Source organism: Phaseolus vulgaris, chromosome 1, assembly GCF_051622355.1.
Source record: "Phaseolus vulgaris cultivar YP4 chromosome 1, ASM5162235v1, whole genome shotgun sequence".
Lineage (NCBI taxonomy): Eukaryota > Viridiplantae > Streptophyta > Magnoliopsida > Fabales > Fabaceae > Phaseolus > Phaseolus vulgaris.
The window spans coordinates 48,553,366-48,578,514 of NC_143498.1; the positions used below are offsets into that span (position 1 = coordinate 48,553,366).

The 25,149-nt window shown below is 33.7% G+C and overlaps 3 protein-coding genes across 3 annotated transcripts; 1 reads left to right on the forward strand and 2 right to left on the reverse strand.

The window, feature by feature from the left end:
- Positions 1 to 301: 301 nt before the first annotated feature.
- On the forward strand, positions 302 to 4,797 carry LOC137814553 (Basic-leucine zipper (bZIP) transcription factor family protein). Its single transcript, XM_068617358.2, has 6 exons — positions 302 to 714; positions 1,588 to 1,815; positions 1,888 to 1,965; positions 3,185 to 3,250; positions 3,455 to 3,520; positions 3,621 to 4,797. Exons 1-6 carry the CDS (start codon positions 442 to 444, stop codon positions 4,419 to 4,421), a joined length of 1,512 nt encoding a protein of 503 aa, XP_068473459.1. The 5' UTR covers positions 302 to 441; the 3' UTR covers positions 4,422 to 4,797.
- Positions 4,798 to 5,880: 1,083 nt separating this feature from the next.
- On the reverse strand, positions 5,881 to 9,832 carry LOC137814554 (subtilisin-like protease SBT4.15). Its single transcript, XM_068617359.2, has 11 exons — positions 9,505 to 9,832; positions 9,323 to 9,414; positions 9,139 to 9,236; positions 8,911 to 9,054; positions 8,736 to 8,841; positions 7,905 to 8,415; positions 7,501 to 7,601; positions 7,166 to 7,393; positions 6,958 to 7,066; positions 6,670 to 6,883; positions 5,881 to 6,577 (listed from the first exon to the last, which is right to left on the reverse strand). Exons 1-11 carry the CDS (start codon positions 9,610 to 9,612, stop codon positions 6,030 to 6,032), a joined length of 2,259 nt encoding a protein of 752 aa, XP_068473460.2. The 5' UTR covers positions 9,613 to 9,832; the 3' UTR covers positions 5,881 to 6,029.
- Positions 9,833 to 21,769: 11,937 nt separating this feature from the next.
- Positions 21,770 to 23,725, reverse strand: LOC137814555 (cytochrome P450 94C1). The gene has a single exon (XM_068617360.2). It carries the CDS (start codon positions 23,565 to 23,567, stop codon positions 21,984 to 21,986), a length of 1,584 nt encoding a protein of 527 aa, XP_068473461.1. The 5' UTR covers positions 23,568 to 23,725; the 3' UTR covers positions 21,770 to 21,983.
- Between the last annotated feature and the right edge of the window lie 1,424 nt (positions 23,726 to 25,149).

Sequence of the window (25,149 nt, forward strand, 5' to 3'; positions counted from 1 at the left end):
AAATTGTGCAAATTACGTTACATATATAGAAAATTAAAAATCATTTTATAACACATTATTTTGTTTATTATGAGTTGTTTTGACCTTTGATTAGAGGCTGAAATGCGTTTAATTAATTAATTAAAATATAAAGATGATGAGATGGGAGTACTTTGCAATGCGGCAAATCGCCTACGTGGTAAAATGAGGGATACGTGGCGACACAACATACATCGCTGCTTATTATCACAGATGTTCATTTGTGAACTGGCATGACACGTGGCACCCATCTACTATATGTCTCGTTCTTCTCCTAACCAGTGAGTGATGTGATACCCTCTCTCCCCCTGTTCGGTTCCCACTCTCCACCGTTACATATTACATTACAAGACACTTACCCTTATACTAATATTCTCTCTCGTTCTCTTTCTGCCTGCTGCAACAGGCGTGAACATCGCCGCTATGGATGCGGAATCGGAGAAGCGCGCCTCCGCTGCTGTTTCTCGCTCCTCTCTTTATGAACACATGGATCGGCTTGTTGGCACGGAGGAGATGGAAGCGGCAGAGACTCTCGCGCAGTTGGCAATGCGTGACTCTCACTACACGGACAAATGGTGCACCAAACCAAGTGCCATTCCAGAACTTCATCTCTCACCCACTCTTTCCTCTTCCTCTGATCTCTCTCTTCATCTCTCACCGACGACTCTTCACTCTGATCCCTCTATTGACGCCGTGGTTCGTTTTCTTTAAATGTTTTTTTTTTTTAAATTAATCACACGATTTGAGTCCAGCCAATTTCAACTTCACTGTCACAAATAGTATTAGTATTTGACACTAATACTATTGAATTATTCTATATTTTTATGCGCGACCACACACAGGAGTCTACAGTTAGGTGGCGTTATCGGATTTATATATTTATTTTACATAGGTCGCGGAGTATGCGTTTGGGATTACTATTTTTAACTATCTAATTAATGTATATATAGGGGAATCGAATTGTATAAGAATTGTTTTCGATAAGTTTTCGGCATTTGAGCATTTGAAAGAACAGTATGAACCAATGTTTTTTTATTTAAGACTCGTCCAAGGTCTGGGATGGTTTTTGTATTTTGAGAGAAAGAAAGTCCCACATTGTTATCAAAGGCACTACAAGCAATTTTTTTATTAAGAAATAAAATATTTATTACATGGATATGTCTACTCTCTCTCAAGGAAAGTAAGGGATCTAATAAGATGACAATGGTTATTATAAAAAAAAAATTAATATTGTGAGCAATGCATGACAAATGTGTTGGAATATCTTCTATTGATTTTCTTATCCTGTATAACAATTTGTAATCAGGTGATATCCAGATTACCTGATCATCGAGACTTCATCCATGTCTCTAAGTATATTTTTTTCACTTTCTCTTGGTTTCCTCACTTTGCATGTTACTGATTAACATCTACATCCCTGTTTTCTCGGCATGAAAGAATTTAAACCTATTCAGTTTTATTTTTAAGTTAGATAAGTCAATTAATTAAAGATCACAGGCAATAATTAAGAGACTATCACCAAGTTGAACACTTTATGCAGGCATTTAGAAATGGTTTAATTTATGGCAGGACCAAGCTATTGCAGGTGAGCAGCTAGATGAAAAAGTACCCACTTCTGCCTCTGTAGAAGCAGAGAGGACTGAGCAGGATAAATGCTCGGAGCACATGGAGGTGGAGCAGGATGCCAATTTATTGCATAACTCAAGTAATCTGGAGGTGGAGCAGGATGCCAATTTATTCCATATCTCAAGTAATATTTTAGGTCGATTCAACAAGCCAAGGAGAATTTTAACTGAGGTATGAGAGTGAATTTGTACCGCAATTTCTGGATATAATAGATCCTTGTAATTTACTAGGCTTTCTGTCCAGGAAGAAAAAGAAGCAAGGAGGATACGCAGGGTATTGGCCAATAGAGAGTCAGCTAGGCAAACAATTCGACGTAGGCAGGTATATATACATAGACAAGTTCAAAATCTAAATCACCCAACACATACTCAATGAAGCAATGCAAAAATGAATCTACTTAGTGAGCTTTGGGAACAATTGTCCCTACCAACTTTTAAATTTTCTTAATATAGTATACAGTGTAATTATAATTATTCTTCATAAATTGAAATACAATATAAAAAATCAATCATATTATTATGATTATTGCTCCAGCAGATTTGTGTAAATAAGTATTACTATGACAACATGAAATTTTCTGATATGTAACTACATGATGCAAGTTTTGTTCCAGAAACTAATATGGTTAAGCATTGTTTTTTTTTTCTTTCATAGTGCATGAGAACTATAACAAGCCCTGTTCTGGTTGTATTAAAAATTATGGGTGAGAAAAGTTAGTTTTAAATAACTTTGCTCCTCTCTAGCCTTCCAAAATACAGAAGTAGACTAGTAATCGATAGTGTGCTATTTAGGAAAAGTGGATTAAGCATGTTTTTTTGTGCATGATAACATTAATATGTCATATTTTGATTGTGTTAAGAGTTAAACAGCTAGATCCAAAGTTTAGTTTTAAATGTCTTCATGCCTTCTCCTATTGTCCAAAATAGAAAAGTTGACAAGTAGTGATAACAACCATAGTTTGATGATGGAGACTATAGTTTGAGGGTGGAGAGGGGAGTGACTCTAGACAACTGTAGTCACTTTGAGATTGAATGGTTTTTGATAGCAGTCACAGTTGCTTTTCATGTGTTATGTGTTATTATGTGGTATAGTGACACTGTCATGATATATACTTCAAAAATTTTGTTTGTATTATAACATTTAAAATAATGTGTCTCTTTTTTTTGTCTGCTAGACCATCCTCAAAGCTAGTTGTAATTGATGACTCCCCTTGCTATAGATAGTATGCTACTCTAAATTTTTTTTTATCAAAGTAACTACATATTATGTCAAGAAGATATCAAATCTATCTTTTCTATTAACGAGATCTTTGCAGTATATTATTCTTTATAACATCACATTAACCATATTAACTGTTACTTCAATCCAGTATTGTTTGTGAATATGAAAATTTAAATAAATATGATTTTTAAAATGAACTATTATAAAAGAAAAGCTCTGATTCTTTTTGAGTTGTGTATTTATTTCTGGTTGATTGATTTGTCATTGAAATATTTAGAAGTTTCTTCTTTTTATGTATGTGTATATAAAAATGTTTCAGGCTCTGTGTGAGGAGTTAACAAATAAAGCTGCCACTTTGGTGGTGGAGAATGAAAGTCTAAAGAAGGTATGGTACTATCCCTTATTTTATATCTTTTTGTTGAGGCACTTTTAGTGTCTTCCCTTTCTCTTTCCCCTTCTTCTATATTTTGTTGTACTTATTTATATGAAGCATCTATTGAAGATATTTTATCCTAATTTATTTACCCTATTTGATGTTTTATCTGAAAATTTATATTTCTTCCTCATTTTCTGACATTTCTGACAAAAGGAGAAAGATTTGGCTTTGAAAGAGTATCAGTCTTTGGAGATTACAAATAAGTACTTAAAAGCACAAGTAAGATGTTTTGATGTGGTAGAAATCTTTAAGCTTAGTATAACTTGTTTTCCTAGGAAGTATATTAATCCATGAAATCAATGTCATCTTCCTTTTGCAGATAGCCAAGTCAATAAACACTGAAGTGGAGAAAACTCCTGTTGAGCCTGAGTCATCTGTGGCTGAGGTAACACCTTCGTCTGGTAATAGTCCATGGTTCCTTTATAACCATTTTCCAGTTCAACATGTATTTTGGCCTTCGCCCCTTCAGCCTACTTATCCAGTTCATCTACCAAATACATCATTTAATTCCGTCATCATTCCATCTATTGCTAATGTTCCATGTTCTTCCGAGTCTGAATCATATCACAAGCAAAATAGCCTTATCAATGATAAACAAACACCAAATCCATTTTACATGTTTCCATGTCCTTGGATATTCCCTTGTCCACAGTTTGCAAATGGACAATCATCACCTTCCTGTAGCCTGAAAGACAAACAAAATAATCTTTCTCTAGGAAAACCTTGTAGTTCTAGTTCATCTTTGAATACACTGGCAAATGTGGATTATCAAGCCTGGACAGAGGCCAGACTCATTAATAACCCTTCAAGATTTTCTTTGGATGGAGGTGAGAAGATAACAGGATGTCACATTATAGAAAATTATCATGGACCCGCACTTGGTTGTAATGGTCATGCTTCTGCTTTCGAACAAGAAAACGAACGTCAATTACATTCTGCTCCAAACAATAAAGCATCAGTTAATATTGCAGCATCTTCACTTGAACAGAAACAAGAACAGTTCATTTGTCAGGGGAAAAGTCTAGCAGATGCAGTTGCTGCGGCAGAAGCAAGAAAGAGGAGAAAGGAATTAACCAAGCAGAAAAGCATCCATAACCGCCACCCCCGAATGCAGTGTTGACTTTGGAATGTCTAAGGTTCAAAGGGAGCAAGTTCCTCCACACAGGTCAACTATATCTATTAAGGACCTTGGGAGGAAAAGAACTGAATAACAAATCATGTAAAGGGCTGTCTTTGTTAGGTTTAAATTTTTTTCAAAAATATTGCTTGTTTATTTTTAATTTACTTATTAGGAGTTTTCCCTCCACTGAGGAGAAAAAGAGACAGAGGCAAGTTGGTTTCTTAAGTGGAAACTGACCAAATTTTTCATTGGTAGTTATACCTGAATCTTGTACTTTCAATTTATGACTTTAAACATCAGAGATCAGAAATTTGTTACCGCTTTAAAGGACAGAACAGAGAAATTTAGGATTTGTACTTCTATAATCCTTATTTAAGATCTGAGATCATCTTTCAGCTGAAGTAGAGACATTTAATTATGCCGTGCACACACTGGCCTTCATTCCTTGTGTGTGCAACAACTAATTTCGGAGCGGGGATATCTGCATACTGTTTATTATTAGGTTCAAAATTTGGCTGGTGGGTGAAGGACATGAATGCAATAGCTTCTATATTTTTGCACATTGTGGCCAGAACAGAACTTCTGACAGTCTCTCGTACACACATACAAGATATGTATATGTTTTTTTGTTTTTTTAGTCAGTACACAGTTGTATAATAGCTATTTGTTTAGGTAAATAGTCGTGCTAACACCCTTTATAAAAAGAAAAAGTCATATCATGGTATCACTCATTACATCATGAAAACACCTTAGATTTCAAAGCATATCAAAAGTTTGAACACAGTGCTTTTTCTATCTATGTGAACTAGGTTGACTTTCCGTTGTGTATGGATTTCAACTTCATATACATAAGTCCACTTTCAACTCAATTTAGCATTTTCATTTATATTTGTATATTGGAACTTGCAATTTGTTATCCTATGTCATTCTAATGAATTTTCAAATCTATCTTTAATCTTTTATTGATTTTCTCAAATGATCATCATTGTTTTAGTGATCTAATTTTAAAACAATTCTACAACCGTCATCTCCTGCTGTCAATGATAAGTGGCGGCATTGGTTAGGTGTAGTGGTTGTTCGTGACACCTTCATATTTGGATATGCCTATAAACTTCAGAACTATGCTGATTTTGATGCAGCCGTTAATTTTAAGGGTGATTTTCTTTCACAAGATTTTGTGGCATAACCTTTCCTTAAATGGGTACTCCTTTCTCCTCAATATATAAAATATTTTATATTTTATAATTCATATCTTATATTTTACTTTTCATATTTTAAAATGGGTGCTCCCTTTTCCCCATATGCTCAAACTCGGAAGATAGACATTTGGTGATAGAGTTGAGACAATGTTTAATCCTACTACTTTATGATGGAGGGAGTATGAGTTATTAAGAGAAGAAAAGGTGGGAGATTATAAGATGCAGGTGATAATAAAATGGCCACTCGTGCAGTCAAATTCCTTTTCATTCAGCTAAAACAAATAAGGGAAAAAAAGAGAAGTCCTCAACTATCTTTTTTGGTTGTTAAATAAATTTCTGATTTTTTTTCCAAAAAACTCTAGTACCCAATTTTCTAGATTATGCAATTGTCCACTACGGTCCAATACATTCAATACACTGGCATTGGTTTATAGACAAGTATCGGACTTCTGACAGTGTGTTTAGAGTCGTCCCATTCAAGTGATGCAAATTTTACAAATGCCTCATCCAATATTGGAGGCCCCTTCAGAACAACCTTAAATGACCGTTTTTGGTGCAATTGGCTAAAATGCAATGTATCTGGGATGACCTTCACTGAAAGACCTTCAGGGACTGTAACTTTAGCCTTGTAAGTTGAACTTCCAAATCCTACATTAGTCACAGTCCGATAGAAAACTGCAGAAATTCTATCAGTGGCACTGATGAGTTGGATATGCATACTGGGGTAGTTGATTCCGTCCGTTCCTGGCTCAGTCTTAATGGTTGTGCAGTTGAAATTTTTTACGCCAATTAGTATACCAATGTTGGTGTTGTTGAATCCTTCCTTACAAAGGAAGGAGATATAGGAGTCCACTCCAATGTTGTAGATCAGACCAGGATGTACTGCTTTTACCGGATCAATCTGTCCTGACCCAGATCCCAGTAGGGTGAAGTTATCACTGATTTTAATGGGAGTGGCTAAATAGTAAAGACAAAGATGTTAGATTTGAAGTTGAAAATTTTCTTGTCAACTAACAATTTTAGCACATTCAATATTCTAATTTTCTCACCAGTGGTCATGAGAGCAGACTTAATTGCAGCAGGACTCCAGTCAGGGTGGAAGGATTTGACATAGGCAGCTGCTGCAGTGACATGTGGACATGACATAGATGTTCCTGATAATATATTAAAAACAACATGACGATTGTCTTCACGGTACCCTGTGAATGATGCCAGATTGGAATAAGCAGCCAGTATGTCCACTCCCGGAGCAGCCAAGTCAGGCTTCACATACAACAAATAGAAATTTAGAAGCAAAGCCAAATGGAACAAAAGGGAGAGACAGAGAGAGAGATCACCTTGAGAATATTTGGGGTGACCGTTTGAGGACCTCTTGATGAAAAAGAAACAAGAAATGGAGCAGGGACGTCTTTAGTTGTTGTCTTGTAAATAACGGCTTTAGCATTCCTAAATCCCAATGCAATCAAGATGTTTCTTTAGGTTATTTCACTTTAAAGGGTTATGTCATTACCCATTTGAGTAGCATGGTGAAAGAAAAAAACGTACTTTGTGGAATTGATGTAGATTTCAATGGTTTCGTCCACACTACTGGCTTCAACAAACGTAGCTGGAATAACCGTGGAGAAGGAGGCGTCTATATCCTCTTCAAGAACTACGATAGTTCCTGCTCCCCCTAGATCTTTGATGGTTAAGTCCTGTGTTCCCGTTCCCCCAACGCAGTACACTATCCTGCCCTTCACCTTGTCCTTGCTTAGAGTCCCATAATCACAACCCCTAAACCATAATTATAATAACTGGCATTAGTATCCTCAAACCGATCATAATCTTTTAAATGAACAAAGTTTTGCAAGCAAATCAGGATCAAGTATGAAGAAGAATACCGAGGACTGCCATAGCCATCTCCAGAAAGGTTAGCAGCAAGGAGTCCACTAGTCAATGGATACATCTTTTTCTTGGGCGAAAAGATATTAATAGACATTCCCTACCATATACCAATCAAATATAAGCCATCTACATTCAAGAACTTTATACTGTCAACTATTTTATACTAGATATCAAGAATATTAGCACGAAAGGTAAGAGAGTTAAGCAGAAAAATTTCAGCTTTATGATAAACAGATTTGAAAGAAGTTAAACCACTTCCAATGTCAGTAAATATACCCGCTACGTTGTTGTCATTAAATCATGTTAATTTGTTATCAGACAATGTTGAATTATGGTTACATTGTTAGAAGTGGTATATATCAAGTTTCAACCACAAGCACGTGAATTGAAATATACTTACTGTGGCGTTCTTTCCATCACCGAAAGCAGCAACTGTAATGAACTGTCTATCAGTGGTGGAAGCAGCTACCGTCAAAATCCAGGGCGCGACATTCTCAACGGACAAGGGGCGAGGGCCGCCGTTGCCAGCGGAGCAAGAAGTGAGAATCCCTCTAGTCATAGCGTGGAATGCTCCGATGGCAATTGGGTCGGTGAGGAAGTCCTGTGCGGGCCCTCCGATGGAAACGGAAAGGAAGTTGACGCCGTCTGCGATGGCCTGGTCGAAGCCCGCGAGCATGTCCATGTCGCTGCAGCCGGAAGTCCAGCACACCTTGTACACAGCCAAGCGGGCAGATGGAACGCCACCCCTCGCCGTGCCTTTGCCAACGCCGTACAGACTAGCGCCTTCCACCACTACGCCCGCCGCGGTCGACGACGTGTGAGTGCCGTGACCCGCGTCGTCCGCCGGACTCATGCTGTCGTAGGTTGAATTGCTGTCTTCCAGATTGAAGTAGTTGGCTCCGATCACCTTGCTGCCATTCATTCATTCCACACCAAATCTAATCAACCTTGCATGAACATGTATATGGATTTTGCGACAAGTTACTTAAATTGTTTATCATTTTGTTAAAGTATTGTCAAAGTTGTTATTTTTGTTAATATTTTTTTCCCTTATTGTTATACTCTTGCTTGATAACTAAAATAGTTTTAATGGGAGGGGTTGGTTAATTATATAGTGGTGACTAATTTATAAGCGACAAATATTTAGATTTGTTAGAAAATATGATGTTAGATTAATATAATGTTGTGTTTTTGTTGATTGGAGAAATGCAAGTGATGCATAGAACAGTACTTGTTACAGCCAGTGAAGTTTGCTCCCGTTACACATTTGCCTTTCCATCTACGAGGAGGAGGTCCATAACCCGTATCGTTGAAACTGGGGCAATCAACCCAAATACCTGTTTCAATACAAGACAAATTTATTATCTGTTTTCACTGTTGCTATCACGCAAATGTTTGGTTCATACCTGTATCCAACACGCCCACAATAATATGACTTTCTATCATGGAATTTCTCTTCACTTTTAGTGGCATTCCTAGAAAATCCCACGACCTTGTCGTGTGTAGTTGGCGAACTCTATTTGGAAACACAGAAACCACACCGTCCTCCTCTGCACAAAATCAAACACCACTGCATACATAATTCTTAAAGAACATTTGTGTTTTGATTTAATGCATCACTTCGATATACCAACCTTTGAGTCTCTCTGCTTCATCTGGCAGAAGTCGTGCAACAAATCCGTTGAAGCTCTTTCCATAACTATGTATTTTGGACTGTCTGGCTAACTGCTTGCTGAAGGAAAACAAATAAAAAGAGCCATTCATCATTAAAAAAAAGTGCAATCAAATGCATTCGTATTTGATAACAGAGATCCTTACTTTCCAATCGCAGTCTCTAGCAAGTTGTGGTGGTGACTTTCCACTGCATAGGTTGTACCCGCTTGTAGTTCTCCCATGTATACAATGTATGGCTGTTTTGTTTTTTATTTTCCCACAAAAATCATGCAATTGAGAAATAGTTCCAATAAGTTGGGTAAGTGACACTAATCAATTGGGCATACCTTTCTTTCATGTTGATCTGATGCTTGAACGGCCAAATGACAGAAAAGGAGTAATAGTAGTAGTTGTGACAGTAGCAAATTTTGTAACATCTTTATTGCATTATTCATTTTCTAACACACTCTTATGTGCAAAAGAAAAAGGTATATTGATTGTGTGATGAAGAAAGGAAGTAGTTTATAAACTGATAATTTGTTATTGCGTGTGTTAGTGTAAGGGTGTTGATTATGCAGGAATGCGAGAAAAATGTTATAAGTGCAGAAGTGCAGCGAAAGAGAGTGAAAGAATCAGTATTTGGTGGCTTGGTTTTTGGATCTTAGTCAAGGAACGACCATTATTACCAAAATGCTCCCACGAATCAATGTATTCAACCGTAGCAGTTTATTACAAATGTAAGATTCTTCAGCCCAACACTCCTTTGGATAAAGACTAAATCAAAGCCCAAAACTTATTTCCCAATTCTTCTACCAGTTATTAAATCATTTTTCCTAGGTTCAACAAACACAAAATAGGCAAAACCTCTTATAAACTACTTTGTTTTTGTTTTTGTTTTTTAATTCGTCCTACTGATATATTAAATTGAAGCATAACAACAAACTATTATACCTATGAAGTTTTTGCTCCTAATTTTTTTCCAAACATTATTTTAATATAAAATATTATTCTATTTTAAGTCTTTTAACGTTAATTTTTAATACAAGTTTATCAATGAATTTATAATTTGATTAAATTAATTTTTTAAATTTTTAAATTTTCATTTTTAATTTCAAAATCTCAAACTGATTTTACTTTATTTTTCCTATTTTAAAGAATTATAAAAAAGCTGAAAAATGAAATTATTGCATTCTTTTTTAATTTCACATTTAACTAATTTCTATATAAATTGAAAAAAATGAAACTTTAATTTCCTGAAACAAACTATTCACTGATCCTATAAACTTAGATAGGATATATTTATAGAGACAAAACACAATTATTTCCTTTCTTGAAAGTATGTTGGAAGATGATTATTTTAATAGGGTTCAACTGATAACAGTAAATGTTGTTGTAGGAAATTCATTTCTCAAATAATGTTTAAGGAATACCGTCTAATGCTCCAACAATCATTTAATAATTTGAAAAAAAATGTCGGAAAACCCCCCTTTTTTGAGACTTTAATTGTTCAAACATTTAATACCATTTTATGTCATTCAAATATAAGTCTTATACCTACAAATATTGAAAATAATATACATATATATACTAATTTTAAATTAAATAAAATACTATTTATATAAATTATTGAATTGTCCAGGTAACAATAATGGACAAAATATCAAGAGTCTGAAAGGTCGTAAAAAATCTATTTGATCGACCTTTTGTCACAACGACTCTTCAATTTTAGATAACTTTAATCATAAAAAATGTAAATATTAAAATCTCATATACACTTAAAGAATAATTTGACAAGGTCCAATATGAATCTCAAAGATAAAGTCTAAGATATAATGAGTGAACTCAGTAAATAGCAATACAAATAGTAAAAATCCAACAAGACATATGAAACTCAATAGTTTATACTATAAATAGGAAGTTTGAGGAACAAGTAAGTAGAGTGTTTTTTTTTTAAATTATTTAATTAAACTAATTTTGATTTTATCATTGGTATCTTAAAAATATATATCACTTATTTAAAATATTGAAAAACCAAGAGGTAAAGAAGAAGGGAAATCTTTAGTGATGGTATAAAAAAAGGAAAACTAAGAATAATTAAATTCATGGTGAAAAGTCTAAAAACAATTATTATTATTATTATTATACAATACCATACATATTAAATTTTGCAAGTAAAAGTATCTTGTAAATCCATTCCCCACTAAATGGTTATTTGTCTTTTTTATTTACGAGTATACAGTATGTCATAATAACGAATGTGTTTACCCAATAATTTCACCATTTCTGTATGCCATAACCAGAGCTTTTAAAATTGAACACAGGAAGAATGTCACCCATAAATTAACATAGAAAATAAACCCTAAATGATGACGTACGTTAATAATGATTAGTAATAATACCAAGTATAATAATTTATTACTACAACAATGCTTCACGTTTACGATTGAAACTTCTCCTGTAGCAATATGTCATCGCTATGATTGCATGCATGCTGATAAATTTATATTTTATATTTTTCTCAAATGTGGAGAAAGACTTTTTTTTCTATTCTTTTATATTTATAATGTCTTGTCGGAATGAAGACCATTTTATCTTCAAATTTTCAAAGCCATTTTCATCCACTTAAGCTTGTCTCCTCAAATATGATATCATCATCCACAAAGTACAGCATAGGATTCGTTTTAACAATTTTAATATGCTCAGGACCATTAACTATAACCTTAATATCCACACATAAATATGAACAATGAGATTAGCAAATTTATGTCACTATTTTAAATAAATCTAGTTAATCATTATGTTTCATATTTATTTTAAAAATATTTAATGTTTTACGAATCCAACATTTATATAAATATTTTTATATCTAGTTGACGAGTGATTAAACAGTGATCGGATAGTATATAACATGTTAAAAAAATAATTATTATTAAAATAAGTTTTAAATAATTATGATACTATATTAAAAATAAATTTTAAATTTAATTCAATTTTACATTTTATTTATATACTATTAAAATTTATATAAATATTTTTATATCTAGTTGACGAGTGATTAAACAGTGATCGGATAGTATATAACATGTTAAAAAAATAATTATTATTAAAATAAGTTTTAAATAATTATGATACTATATTAAAAATAAATTTTAAATTTAATTCAATTTTACATTTTATTTATATACTATTAAAAAAAATTTATTTTTAATTAATTTGGCCAATATATTTTTTAACTCCAAATTCACTAACATATTCTGAGTTAACCATATTCAAAATACAATTTATTTTGATGTTTAGTGACTCTTTAAGGATTTTAAAAGAAAAAAATTAAAAAATAACAAGTTAAGAGATTAATGTGTTTATAAACTCCCTTTATATATAATGTTAAATATTTTAAAATTATTCTTAAAAATAATTTATCCTTCTCTTTTTCTATCTATCAATATATATTATATTCTTTTATGATCCCAATAGTCAAGTTCATGTTCGATGCCTTTGTGATGATCGTCATGAAAATAACCTTAAATTCAAAAAGAGTTTCTCCGTCATCATCAAGCACAATTCATAGATATGAACCCCTACCACTTACCACTTAAGGATATACAACCAAAACCATTTGACAAATTAAACATGAGAAATCATACTATATTTGATTATCAAATTTTAGAACGTGTACTTCTAGAACTGGGAATTGGTCACCCAATAAATAGTAGCCCAGTGAGAATTTAAATCAATTAAAAAAATTAATTAATTAGTGTATAGTGGATTATTAGTCTATCCATCCAACTGGGTCGAGTTCATTGAAAATTTTAATCAATTATTATTTTTTTGTTTTGTTTTTATTTTTATTTTCTTTAAAGAAAATGTTCAGTAGGCTGAGATTGAGTTTTGGAGTCATATATTTTGATATTAATAAGTTCATAAAAAATAGAATAAAAAAATATAATTTGGAAAAGTTTTTATTCAATTCTTAAAAGAAATGAAAAAAAAAAAATTCACTTTTTGCTATTGTCTTTAAAACTTGTGACGACAAATATAAGAGTACAATACGTGGAAACAACCATCTTCAACAAGTTTATAAATGCGAAATAACTTTCAGAATATTTTTGTAGTATTACTAATTTTAGGATTTGTTTTGGAATAGGTCTTGTGAAGTATAAATATATGACTTTTAATTCTAGAAAGTTTACGAAGAGTTAATTAATTAAATTTGTAACAACAAATTGCAACTTAATCATCTAATGGTAAAAGTGTGTGTTGTTCAGTGTGCTTCTTCAACATGGAGACAAAGTTCTAATCATATTATAGAAACCTAAAGTAATAAGGGTGGAAATTACCGTAAAAGCTTTAATTTGTTCAAAATAAATACTTTACTATTTAAAGTGTTATTTGTTTCAAGAAGAAGTTTAACTTTTTTATTTTAAATAAAATACAATATTTAAGGACGAAGTAATTTAATATATAAATATAACTTGTTTAAATAAGATAAAATATAAATATTTTATTAATTAAGTTGAAAAAATTACAAATTAAAAAACTTAATTATTCAAACTTCATTCCATTAAAATCATCATCTCTTTAAAATCATTTTTTTTTTCAAAATTTTATACTTTTTTTTAAGTTTGTGAGTGATTCATGTATCCTTTTTAAGATTTGAGTATGTCCTTAAAATGCTAGCAGAGACGAAAAGAATAATATACTTAAAAAACAATTATTTAAAGTAAACTTTTCTATTGTTGTTTGTTGGATTATTTGTATGGCTAGGAGTAGATGCTCGCATATGAGATTTGATTATCCTTAATGATCTTTTAATGATGAATTTTGAATAACTTGAACTTATTGCCATTTTTGGATTATTGGTATGATGGGAATATTTTGTTTGTTATGAAGGCTTTCTAGTTGATACATTTGGTTTAACATACCTACTTTTATTCTTTCTTTTACCGATAAAAAAAATGTATATCTGTCTTGTACGAAGTACGTTTTTAATGTTTAAATTGTGAATTTTCTACTCAATTTTGTATTCTTTGGGTTGATGTGTTCTATTATTTTTTTTATCACATTGGAAACTTTTATGTGATTGTTAGGATGATATTGTGCACTTGTAATTGCCAATTGATGTTATGCTATTTTTGCTTTTCATCACCTTTTTTTACTTTGTATTTGCTTTGTAATGCGATTAACCGCCATGGCAAAGAGATAGCAATCACCCAAGGCACCAACCAATAGAGGATGAAAAACCCTAAACAGAGGGGGAGAGAGAACAGAGAACAGAGAGAGGGAAGAAGTCTGAATTGTGAAACTTAATGGCACAGAAAAAACTAATTATTATTGGATCCATAAGAGTATATATATGTACATGTCAAACAGCAAAACACAGATTACAAAGAGAAAAACAAAAGCCCAAAAAGGAAGGCCCAAAACAAAAGTGTGCAAAGGTGTGCAGTTATTAATAAAGGGTACAATTATTTTATCAGCCCCCCTCAAACTGGGAATATATGTTTCTCATTCCCAGCTTGGACTGGATCTCTTTGTATATTGTTGGAGCAAGGGGTTTTGTAAGGATATCCGCAATCTGCATAGAGGAAGAGATTGGAAGCAACTTGAGAAGCCCAGCGGTGATCTTGTCTCGGACGATGTGACAGTCAATGTCGATGTGCTTGGTACGCTCATGAAACACTTGATTTGAGGCAATGTGTATAGCAGATTGGTTGTCACAATAGATGGTTGCTGGTTGGATATAGGAAATACCAAGGTCTTGCAGGATATAGGTTAGCCATTGAATCTCGCAGGTGGTTGTGGCTAAGGCTCTATATTCGGCTTCAGAAGAACTTTTGGAAATGGTTTGTTGTTTCTTGGATTTCCATGAGACGAGAGAGTCACCCAAAAAGATGGAGTAACCGGTTACTGATTTTCGGGTTTCAGGACAGGTAGCCCAATCCGAGTCACTGAAACCGCGAAGTTGGAGAGTGTTGTTGTTGTGAAAGAAGATACCGTTTCCAGGGTTGCCTTTCAAGTACCGAAGAAGACGAAAAGCAGCTTGTTGATGGAGATTGGTAGGAGAGGAAATAAATTGGCTGAGGTTGTGGACAGCAAAGGCAATGTCAGGCCGTGTGTTGGTTAGGTATATGAGCTTGCCAATGAGTCTTCTATATTCAGAGGTTTCAATGTCATTGAGTCGTGTGCCAACGGAGGAGGAAAGCCGAGATGAGTGAACCATGGGTGTAGGCATAGGAGCAGAATTGATCATGCCGGTTTCATGAAGAAGGTCCAGTACGTATTTTCGTTGACAGATGTGGAGCCCTTGGCTGTTTCTGGCCACCTCCAGGCCCAGAAAATAGGTGAGGTCTCCTAGGTTTTTGATCTTGAATTGAGTATCCAGCAGAGAGGTGATATGGGCAATTTCCTCATGATCGTTTCCAGTAAGCACCAGATCATCAACATACACAAGAATAATGGTAATGTTAGGTCCGTTATGATGTAAAAATAGAGAGTGATCAGCAGAGGATAAAGTGTATTTATGTGAAAGTAAAAATTGAGACAGTTTTGCATACCATTGGCGGCCGGCCTGGCGAAGGCCATAGAGTGATCTTTGTAATTTGCAAACATGTTGAGGAGATGGGAGTTTGAGGCCTGGCGGTGGTTGCATGTAGACTTCCTCGAGGAGGTCCCCATGGAGAAAAGCGTTATTCACATCAAGTTGTTTAAGAATCCAATTTTGAGAAGTGGCAACAGCAAGTAAAAGTCTTAAAGTGGTTAGTTTTGCTACAGGAGCAAAAGTATCTAAAAAATCAAGACCTTCTAATTGTGTGTAGCCTTTTGCTACCAACCGTGCTTTGTGGCGATCAATGGTTCCATCAGCTTTGTGTTTTACCTTAAAAACCCATTTGCAGCCAATGGTTTTCTTACCTGGAGGAAGAATAGTGATCTGCCATGTGTTGTTAGCATTAAGAGCATTAAGCTCTTCGAGCATTGCTTGTTTCCAACAATGATACTTAGAAGCCTCAGTGTAAGTGCTTGGTTCAGTGTTAGAAGATATAGATAAAATAGTCTTTTTGAAAGAAGGTGAGAGAGCAGTGTAGGAAAGAAATTTATGAATGGGATACCGATTACTTACAGTGTTTGCAGCAGGTAAGCAAGTCTGGAAGTCCTCTAAGTAGGTAGGGGGTCGTCTTTGTCTGCTGGAGCGTCTAGTTGGAATAATGTTGTCGTCATTGTGAGTGATTGGAGGCTCGTGCTCATGATTGTGACAGTTATAATCAAACAAAATATCATCACAGAATGTATTATAGTTAGCAGGAATGGGTAAAGATAAAGTGTTGGGGCTCCGTTTGTCATCATGATTCAATATGTATGGAAAATGATGTTCATGAAAGATCACATGTCTTGAAACTTCAATGCGATGATACTTTAAATTTAAGATGATGTAACCTTTAGTATTGTGTGGAAAGCCGAGAAATATACCATGAACAGATCTAGGATCTAATTTCTTTCTATTAGCATGAATGGTAGTAGAATAACAGGAGCAGCCAAAAACCCGTAAGGAAGAGATATCATAAGGTTTTCCAAAAAGTTTTTCATATGGAGCAATATCTTGTAAAAGGGGAGTGGGTGTGCAATTTATGAGGAAAACAGCATGTTGGACAGCGAAGTCCCAAAAAATATTAGGTAAATTTGCTTGAAACAGTAAAGCGCGAGTGATGTTTAAAATGTGTTGGTGTTTACGTTCAGCTATACCATTTTGTTGGGGGGTTTCAATGCAAGTAGTTTGATGAACTGTGCCTTTGGAAGCAAAAAAAATTTTCATGGCAAATTCAACACCATTATCAGAACGAATGCATTTTATGGTTGTTTTAAATTGATTTTCAGCATAAGCAAAAAAATTTATGAGATGGGTGCGAACTTCAGATTTTGCATGCAACAATATAGTCCATGTATAACGAGAAAAATCATCTACAATGGTCAAAAAATAACGAAAACCTTGCATAGATGTAGCAGAACAGGGTCCCCAAATATCTACATGAATGATATCAAATATAGCAGTAGTGTGAGAGGTGCTTAGAGTAAAGGGAAGTTTTCTTTGTTTTGCACGATTACAAATATCACACATATGAGTTTTATCAGCAAAAACAAAAGGGTATTGACTTTTCAAGACATGCAACCTTTCATCAGAGGGATGCCCCATTCTATAATGCCACAAATTATTTTCCGTAACAGTGCAGGAGACAGAAGGAATAAAGTGGTGTGTGGCAGTGTGAAAAATAGAAGAGTTAAAGATGTACAAGCCAGCTTTGGCATTAGCTAAACCAATCTGCTCTTTGGAGAGGTTGTCCTGTATAAGACAGTGTGTGGGGGAAAAGATCAAGTTACATTTTAAGTGTAGAGACAATTTAGAAGCAGATATAAGGTTGCATGCAAATTGAGGGATATACAACACATCAAGAAGATAAAATTTATTTGTAAAAACGACTGTCCCTGAATAGTTTGCAAAAACATGTTGGCCATTTGGTAAGTTGATCAAAACAGGTTTGATAGTTTTATAAGAGGTGAAAGCAGACAAGACAGTACAAACGTGATCAGTGGCGTCAGAGTCAACGATCCAGGAATTATGACTATGATTTAAAGAGGAGAAGAAGTGCTTACCTGTTGAAGACTCATGTGTATTGGAGTCTGCAGAGAAGGAGCCCACTTGATTCACTTGAATAGGATTAGGCGGAGTGTCATTGCTGTTTTGCCTCAGAACATCATTGATAATTTGAATTTGATGTGCAGTGAGATGGTAATCACGTTTTTCCTGTTCTTTAAGACAAGGCTCAGAGGAAACACCATCAGTAGTAACAAGACTGTTAATCTGACTAGTCCTATTGCTGCTATAGTATTTGTACCCAGGAGGGTAGCCATGTTTCTTGTAACAGGTATCCACAGTGTGACCATTTCTATTACAGTGCATGCATACCTTTCTAGTGTTAGGTTTGGAGTTCCTATTGTCTTGATGAGGGAACCCAACTCTTTTAAAACAAACATTTTCAGTGTGCCCATGCTTACCACAAAAAGTGCACAGAGTAGAGGAGGATGTCCTAGTGGAATCAACACTGTTAATACTAGATATGCTAACAGAAATGTGGTTTGCTAATTGTCTTTCTTGCTGAGCAACGAGAGAAAAGATCTTTGATATAGGTGGAATGGGTTCCATGAGAAGAACGTGTGATCTAACATTACTATATTGGTCATTTAACCCTCTCAAAAATTGCATGGCATAATCTTCACACTTTCTTTGACTTATGATAGAATTAACTAAACAGGAACATTTTACAGAACATGTGCACATGGGGATAGGCCTAAAGTTGTCCAACTCGTCCCAAATTATCCTTAATTTTGTAAAATACTCAGTCACAGATAAATCCCCCTGATTTAAAGAAGCTACTTCTACTTGAAGATCGGAAATTCTAGATAGGTCACCCTGAGAGTATCTAGTTTTCAAGTCATTCCAGATGTCTAGGGCACTATCCATCCAAATAATGCTTTGCCGAATAGGTAAAGAGACGGAGTGTACTAACCATGAGACTACCATATTATTGCATCTGTTCCAAACTGAGAAATTTTGATGGTCTTTTTCTGGGCAAGGATGCGTTCCGAGAACGAACTCCACTTTGTTTTTAGCGTTCAGTGCCGTCAAGATCGAGCGGCTCCAGGAGTGGTAATTGGAAGTGTCCAGCACCGGTGAGACGAGCGGAGCAGCGGGGTTCTCGCTAGGATGAAGGTAGAGGTAGCTGTTCGCCGGATCGGGTTGAGACGAAGAAGCGACGCGTTCTTCTGCCATTGCTGCAAACAGAGAAACAAGGAAAATAAATTCAAGAAGAATAAAAAGAAAAGAAAGTTTTCAGAGTGCGCAACAGAGCTCTTCAATTGAAGAGCTCTGATACCATAATGCGATTAACCGCCATGGCAAAGAGATAGCAATCACCCAAGGCACCAACCAATAGAGGATGAAAAACCCTAAACAGAGGGGGAGAGAGAACAGAGAACAGAGAGAGGGAAGAAGTCTGAATTGTGAAACTTAATGGTACAGAAAAAACTAATTATTATTGGATCCATAAGAGTATATATATGTACATGTCAAACAGCAAAACACAGATTACAAAGAGAAAAACAAAAGCCCAAAAAGGAAGGCCCAAAACAAAAGTGTGCAAAGGTGTGCAGTTATTAATAAAGGGTACAATTATTTTATCACTTTGCCTCACTGAATACAAACATGATTAAGGAGGTTGGTCATTGTAGTAGCCATGATATTTAAGAGTTATATTTTATGCTTACAAATATATATAATGGGTCTTGATATAGTAGTAGCATATGCACATGTAAGTGTATTTACTTTAGTCTTGGCTGAGGTTAATAGTCATAAATTGTGCATCTCTTTTTTCGAATTTGTTATCTAATATTTTTGTTTAAGTGATATTATTGTCACTCAAGGAAAATTAGAATTGGGAGTTTGAGTTGATCTCGAGTCAATTTTCTTCAACGATGAAACAAACTTTTGTTATAGTAATAAAATTCTCATTCTAGTGACGAAATTTTCATTTAAGAAACAAAATTTAGCAAAAAAAAATAAAGTATAAAATTATCTTATTCTCTACTTGTTTATTATATCATTAGATGATGTGGTGGGAAAAATAAGGATGTTACAACTTTTATTATTAATAAAATTTATAAATTAATTTTTAAATTGATATCTAATTGAGACTCAAAGTTAAGTCTATTGAGGAATGTCCATAGAAGCTTTAACCATTACACCAATTAAGTTTTGTTGTCATGTTATGATTATTATTATACTTATGAGTATAATGATCAATATTAATATAATTAATAAAATAAAAATTAATAACATTATTCATATATTTAATATCATTATTATTATTAATATTGTTAAATATTCTTAATATTTATAAATATTCTTAATATTATTAAATATTCTTAATATTATTAAATATTCTTAATATTATTAAATATTCTTAATATTATTAAATATTCTTAATATTAATAAATATTCTTAAATTATTATATATTCTTAGTATTATTAAATATTATTACATATTATTAAATATTATAAATATTATTAAATATTATAAATATTATTAAATATTATAAATATTATTAAATATTATTAATGTTATTAAATATAATTAATATTATGAATTATGATTTTATAATTCTTCATATTATATTAATATTTTTAATATTATGTATATAATTATTATGATAACAAGTGGTAGGTAATAGAGATTCGTAGGTGATAGTTCGTAAGTAATAGAGATTCGTAGGTAATAGAGATCCGTAGGTAAAAGTTGGTAGGTAATAGAGATCCGTAGGTAAAAGTTGGTAGGTAATTAGATTCGTGGGTAATAGTTGGTAGGTAATAAAAATTCGTAGGTAAAAGTTGATAGGTAATAAGATCTGTGGGTAATAGTTGGTAGGTAATACTGAATTTACCTACGGATTCAGAATCTGTGGGTAATATCCGTAGGTAATGTTGTTCGTAGGTAATGTTGAATTTACCTACGGACTCAGATCCGTGGATAAAAATCTGTAGATAATACGAATTTTTTTTGCAGTGTTTTGACAACAGTTTGTGATTTACTTCATATCTTCCCTCTCTCCATATAAAGTATAAAAAGTTTTATATATTTTTAAAAATTATTTAATCCTTCATTAAACAAATTTATTTTAATGTATAATATAGTTTTAAAAAACACAAGTAAACATTGAGTAGAAGATGTGGATGTTTAACTTAGGACTTCGATATCTTGAAATCATAACTACTTACAATTAATTATATTAATATTTTAAATATTTTTTTTAACTTAAACTATATGAAAATGTTATTAAAGAGTGTAAAAAGTTTATATTTGTGCATACATTAATTAATTAAAAAAAAATATTTTGACACCAACACATTTTCATAATATAATGATATATATTAATATTTTAAATTAAAAAAATAAAATAAAATATGATCAAAATAGTATTGGTTATCAAACGAGTGTTTTTTTGTTAGAGGGTGTAATTAGTTTTTGTTATTTCCTCTTCTTGATTTCTGTTTCATCCTTACAAGTTTTATATTACTTGATCAATTTTAAAACATGAATTCTTATTACTAGTTTATTTAGAAAGCAACTAAATTAAATGCGAGATATTATGAAAGAAAATAAAACCATATACATTTTTTTTCTTATCTTATGACTGGAATTTGTGTTTTATTTCGAAAATTTGTATGACAAATATTTAAGTTAAATCTAGCGCGTAGGTTTTTAAAGTTGCATTTAATTAGAGAATGGTATTAAAATCATCTAAAAAAACTGCATTAAAGTTTGATATGATATATAGTGAATATATGCATATCAGATTTGCATTATGTTGAAAATACAATTTAAAGTATCTCCATTAATTTAATCAGAAGATGACATTATGGTGATCCAATTTTGGCAAAGATTTTAAAGACATAAATTATTTTATATATTTTTGTTATCATCAATAAAAAAAATAATAAATATAAATTATTTCAGAGATATTCCAATCCTGTAAATAATAATAGAAAACACCTAAACACCTATATTAGAAAACACCCCTGACTCAATAATATATCAAGAAACCATCTACATTAATCAGAAAAACAAAAGAATTCAAGAAACCATCTTCAAAGGTGAAGACATCAATCAGAAAAAAAAAGAAAAAAAAAATTGAGAGAGAGAAACTTGAATGTAATACAATACCAAACCTTCATTTCAACACGTAATCAATTCAAGCACCAACGTTAAACCCTAAACCAAGATCAAATTGATCTCTTGTGAAGAAGAAGAGGGTGTTGTTGTTGTTGTTGGGTACCTTGATCACGAACCTTTACGCGGAGGCCGGAACTTAAAGTGGCAGTGAGGCCAGGGGAGAAACGCGGGGTGCGATGATCTGGTGCCACTAGTTCAATGTGGAACCTCCGAAGAACCGAAATGGCCACACTCTTGAGCTCCAACAGAGCCATTTCTTTGCCCAAACACACTCTCATCCCCGCTTGAAAAACTGGGTACTTGAACGGATTCTCTGGGCAAAACACCCCATTCTTCAACCACCTCTCTGGCCTAAACTCCAAGCAATCCCTTCCCCATAGTTCCTCCAAACGACCCATTGCGTAAGGATGATAACTAACCCTAGTCCCTCTCTTCACAAAAGTCCCATCAGGCAACACATCATCTTCCAAACAAAACTTTGAATCCAATTGAATTGGAGGGTACAGTCTCATGCTCTCATACGCCGCCGCTTCTAAATAGTGCAGTTCTTGAAGCTCCTCGAAGCTCGCTATATCTTTGCTCTTCTCTCGCCCAATTACTCCCTCTGCTTCCACAACAATCTTCGACACCACTTCGGGGTGTTTTGTCAGTAGCCAGAAGAAGGTGGTGAGAGCCGAAGCCACGGTGTCACGACCAGCTAGTAAGAAACTTACGATAATGTCTTTCAAGTACGTGTCGTCGTTCACACAACTCATGAACCGTGACAGCAAGTCCTCGTGAGACCAAAACTCCATTTTTCTTCTTTGTCTTATCACCTCTTTGGCTAAGATGTTGATCGTTTTAACCGCTTCTTGTAGCTTCTTCTCCGAACCCACGTTGAGGAACCTTTTGATCTTCCAAATTAGAGGGGACACTGACATGGCTCTCTCCGCGGACAACTTTGACGCCATGTCAAAGGAACGAGCGAAGTCCGATATAGGCAAAGACTGCTCAAGGCACATAGGGTCCAACCCGAAGGAGAATTTGCAAATGCTGTCGAACGAGAATCTCTTGAAAACGTCCTGCAAATCCAGAACACCGTCGTTTTGTTTCGAGAGAGCAAGGAGAGGGATGAGTCGGTGTTGGATTTCGAATCTGACAACCTCGAAAGCAAAGGATCGTATGGAGGTCTTGCTGAGTTCTAAACTGGCTATCTTCCTCTGGAAGCACCAGGACTCTCCGTCGACGTTGAAGATTCCTCCGCCCAGGAAATCGCCGAGGATGGCGGAGAAGGTTTTCCCCTTGGGGAAGTTGTTGAACCTGGTCTTGAGAACATACTCGACGTTGTCGGGGTTGGCGGTGATGGTGTTTTGGAGGACGTGGATGTGGATGGTTTTGGTGGGAGAGTTTCGGAGGAGATGAGCGTACCAATCACAAAGATTGTGGAAGTTTTTGGACCAGCTTGAAGTGAGATAGGCTTCGCAAGTTTCGCAGTTACAGAAGAAGATGTTTATTATGGGCCAGGCAAAGGAGAGAGATGATAAAAGAGTGAGAGAGAGAAGGGTGATTATGGCGAGGGAAAGACACAGCGTGCCAAAGGACACGCTAGAGAAGAGCTGCATCAGAGAGCAGACATTAAAAGGCTGAAACTCCATTTTTCACTGATAAAGATGAAACAGCAGGGACTGAGAATATAAGTAGGAGTGTGTAAGTGTTCTTGGAAGAAAAAGAAAAATGTTTTGTTGACCACCCTCTATGCCCTCTTTGGCATGACATACGTTTCAGGCTGTGCAGTGGCCAAAGATAAGATAATGATGTGCCAAAGACAATTTTGTAACAATAATATTTTCAGAACTATGTTCGTTTCTCCGAATTCTTGTTTACTATCAACAGGACTCCTTTGGTGACGTCATTCTCTCTATATTTTGGCTTTGCCGCCTCCTCAACGAGTTCTTCTGCTACGAGTTGAAAGTTGTCGTTCTCATGGGTTGTAACCCCAGATCGTCAAATCGCTGCTCAATAAACTCCTCCCCTTTCGTCAACGTCGTCGCTCTCGGCTTCGACGCGGTCAAGAACCTTCAGCACCTCGTTGATATCGTCGTTGCCGTGCTCGACGTGACGGCACATTGACAAACTCTCTGGTTCAACACCATTGTCTTTGAAACAACCTTCTACTTCTTCTAAATATGGGTCATACATTACCGCGGTTAGATGGCTTAACCGATGTAATATGTTATTCTGAGTAAAAAATATATATTACACTGGTTATTTGTTATTAAGAATTAGTGTAATATAGTTCGCATTGTTCATTCGTGCACAATCTCACTTTGCTACGTCTGCAGCGTAATGTGTGTTACTGTCGGAGGATGTCAATATATGAGGACTCAATATGACATAGAGCAATGGCTAATTATTTTTGAAACAACCACATTACAACTCTCAATACTATTATTTTAATATTTTTTCATATAATTTAATTCCAAATCTACCATTTATTATATATATTTATTCTTAAACTCATCACATCAAGAATGGTATACAACTTTATAGTTTGTGAAAATATCATTTTCCTAGAACTATATATACTAACATGTGATCGTATTTTTATTATGATATAATCAAATTTTAATTATCTCAAAAATTTAAATATTTTTAATTAACTTTTAAAAAAAATTGTTTAATTAAATATTTAAAATATTTTTTATTTTAATTTAACTATTGTAATTTTTTATTTTTTGTTGTAAACGTCATCATTATTTCATATTTCCTTCTCTAGTATTATTCAATTAGTAATTACTAAACTTAACTTTACACTAGAGAACAAGAAATAAGCAATTGAAAAGAGAAAAAAGTATTACGAGTTAGAGATAAAAAAACAATAAAATGCTTATATTAAAATAAATATTTGAAGTACTTAATATAACTAAAATTTTTAAATTTAAATAAATATTCAATTAAAAATATTTATAAAATACTTAAAACTTAATTAAACTTTTTATTACTATAGCACTAGAAAAAAATTATAGATGTGTTTTCGCTCAATATACTATATATCAAATTTGTATTTATAATGCAAATTTTGACTTTTAGGTATAACACGGTAACAAAATCATTGAATAAAAGTTAATTTTAAAAATTAAAAATAATTAATTATTATATTAATTAAATTAAATATTATTTTAAAATTAAAAAAAATATTAATACCTAAAATAATTTCTAAATTTATATTTAATTAGT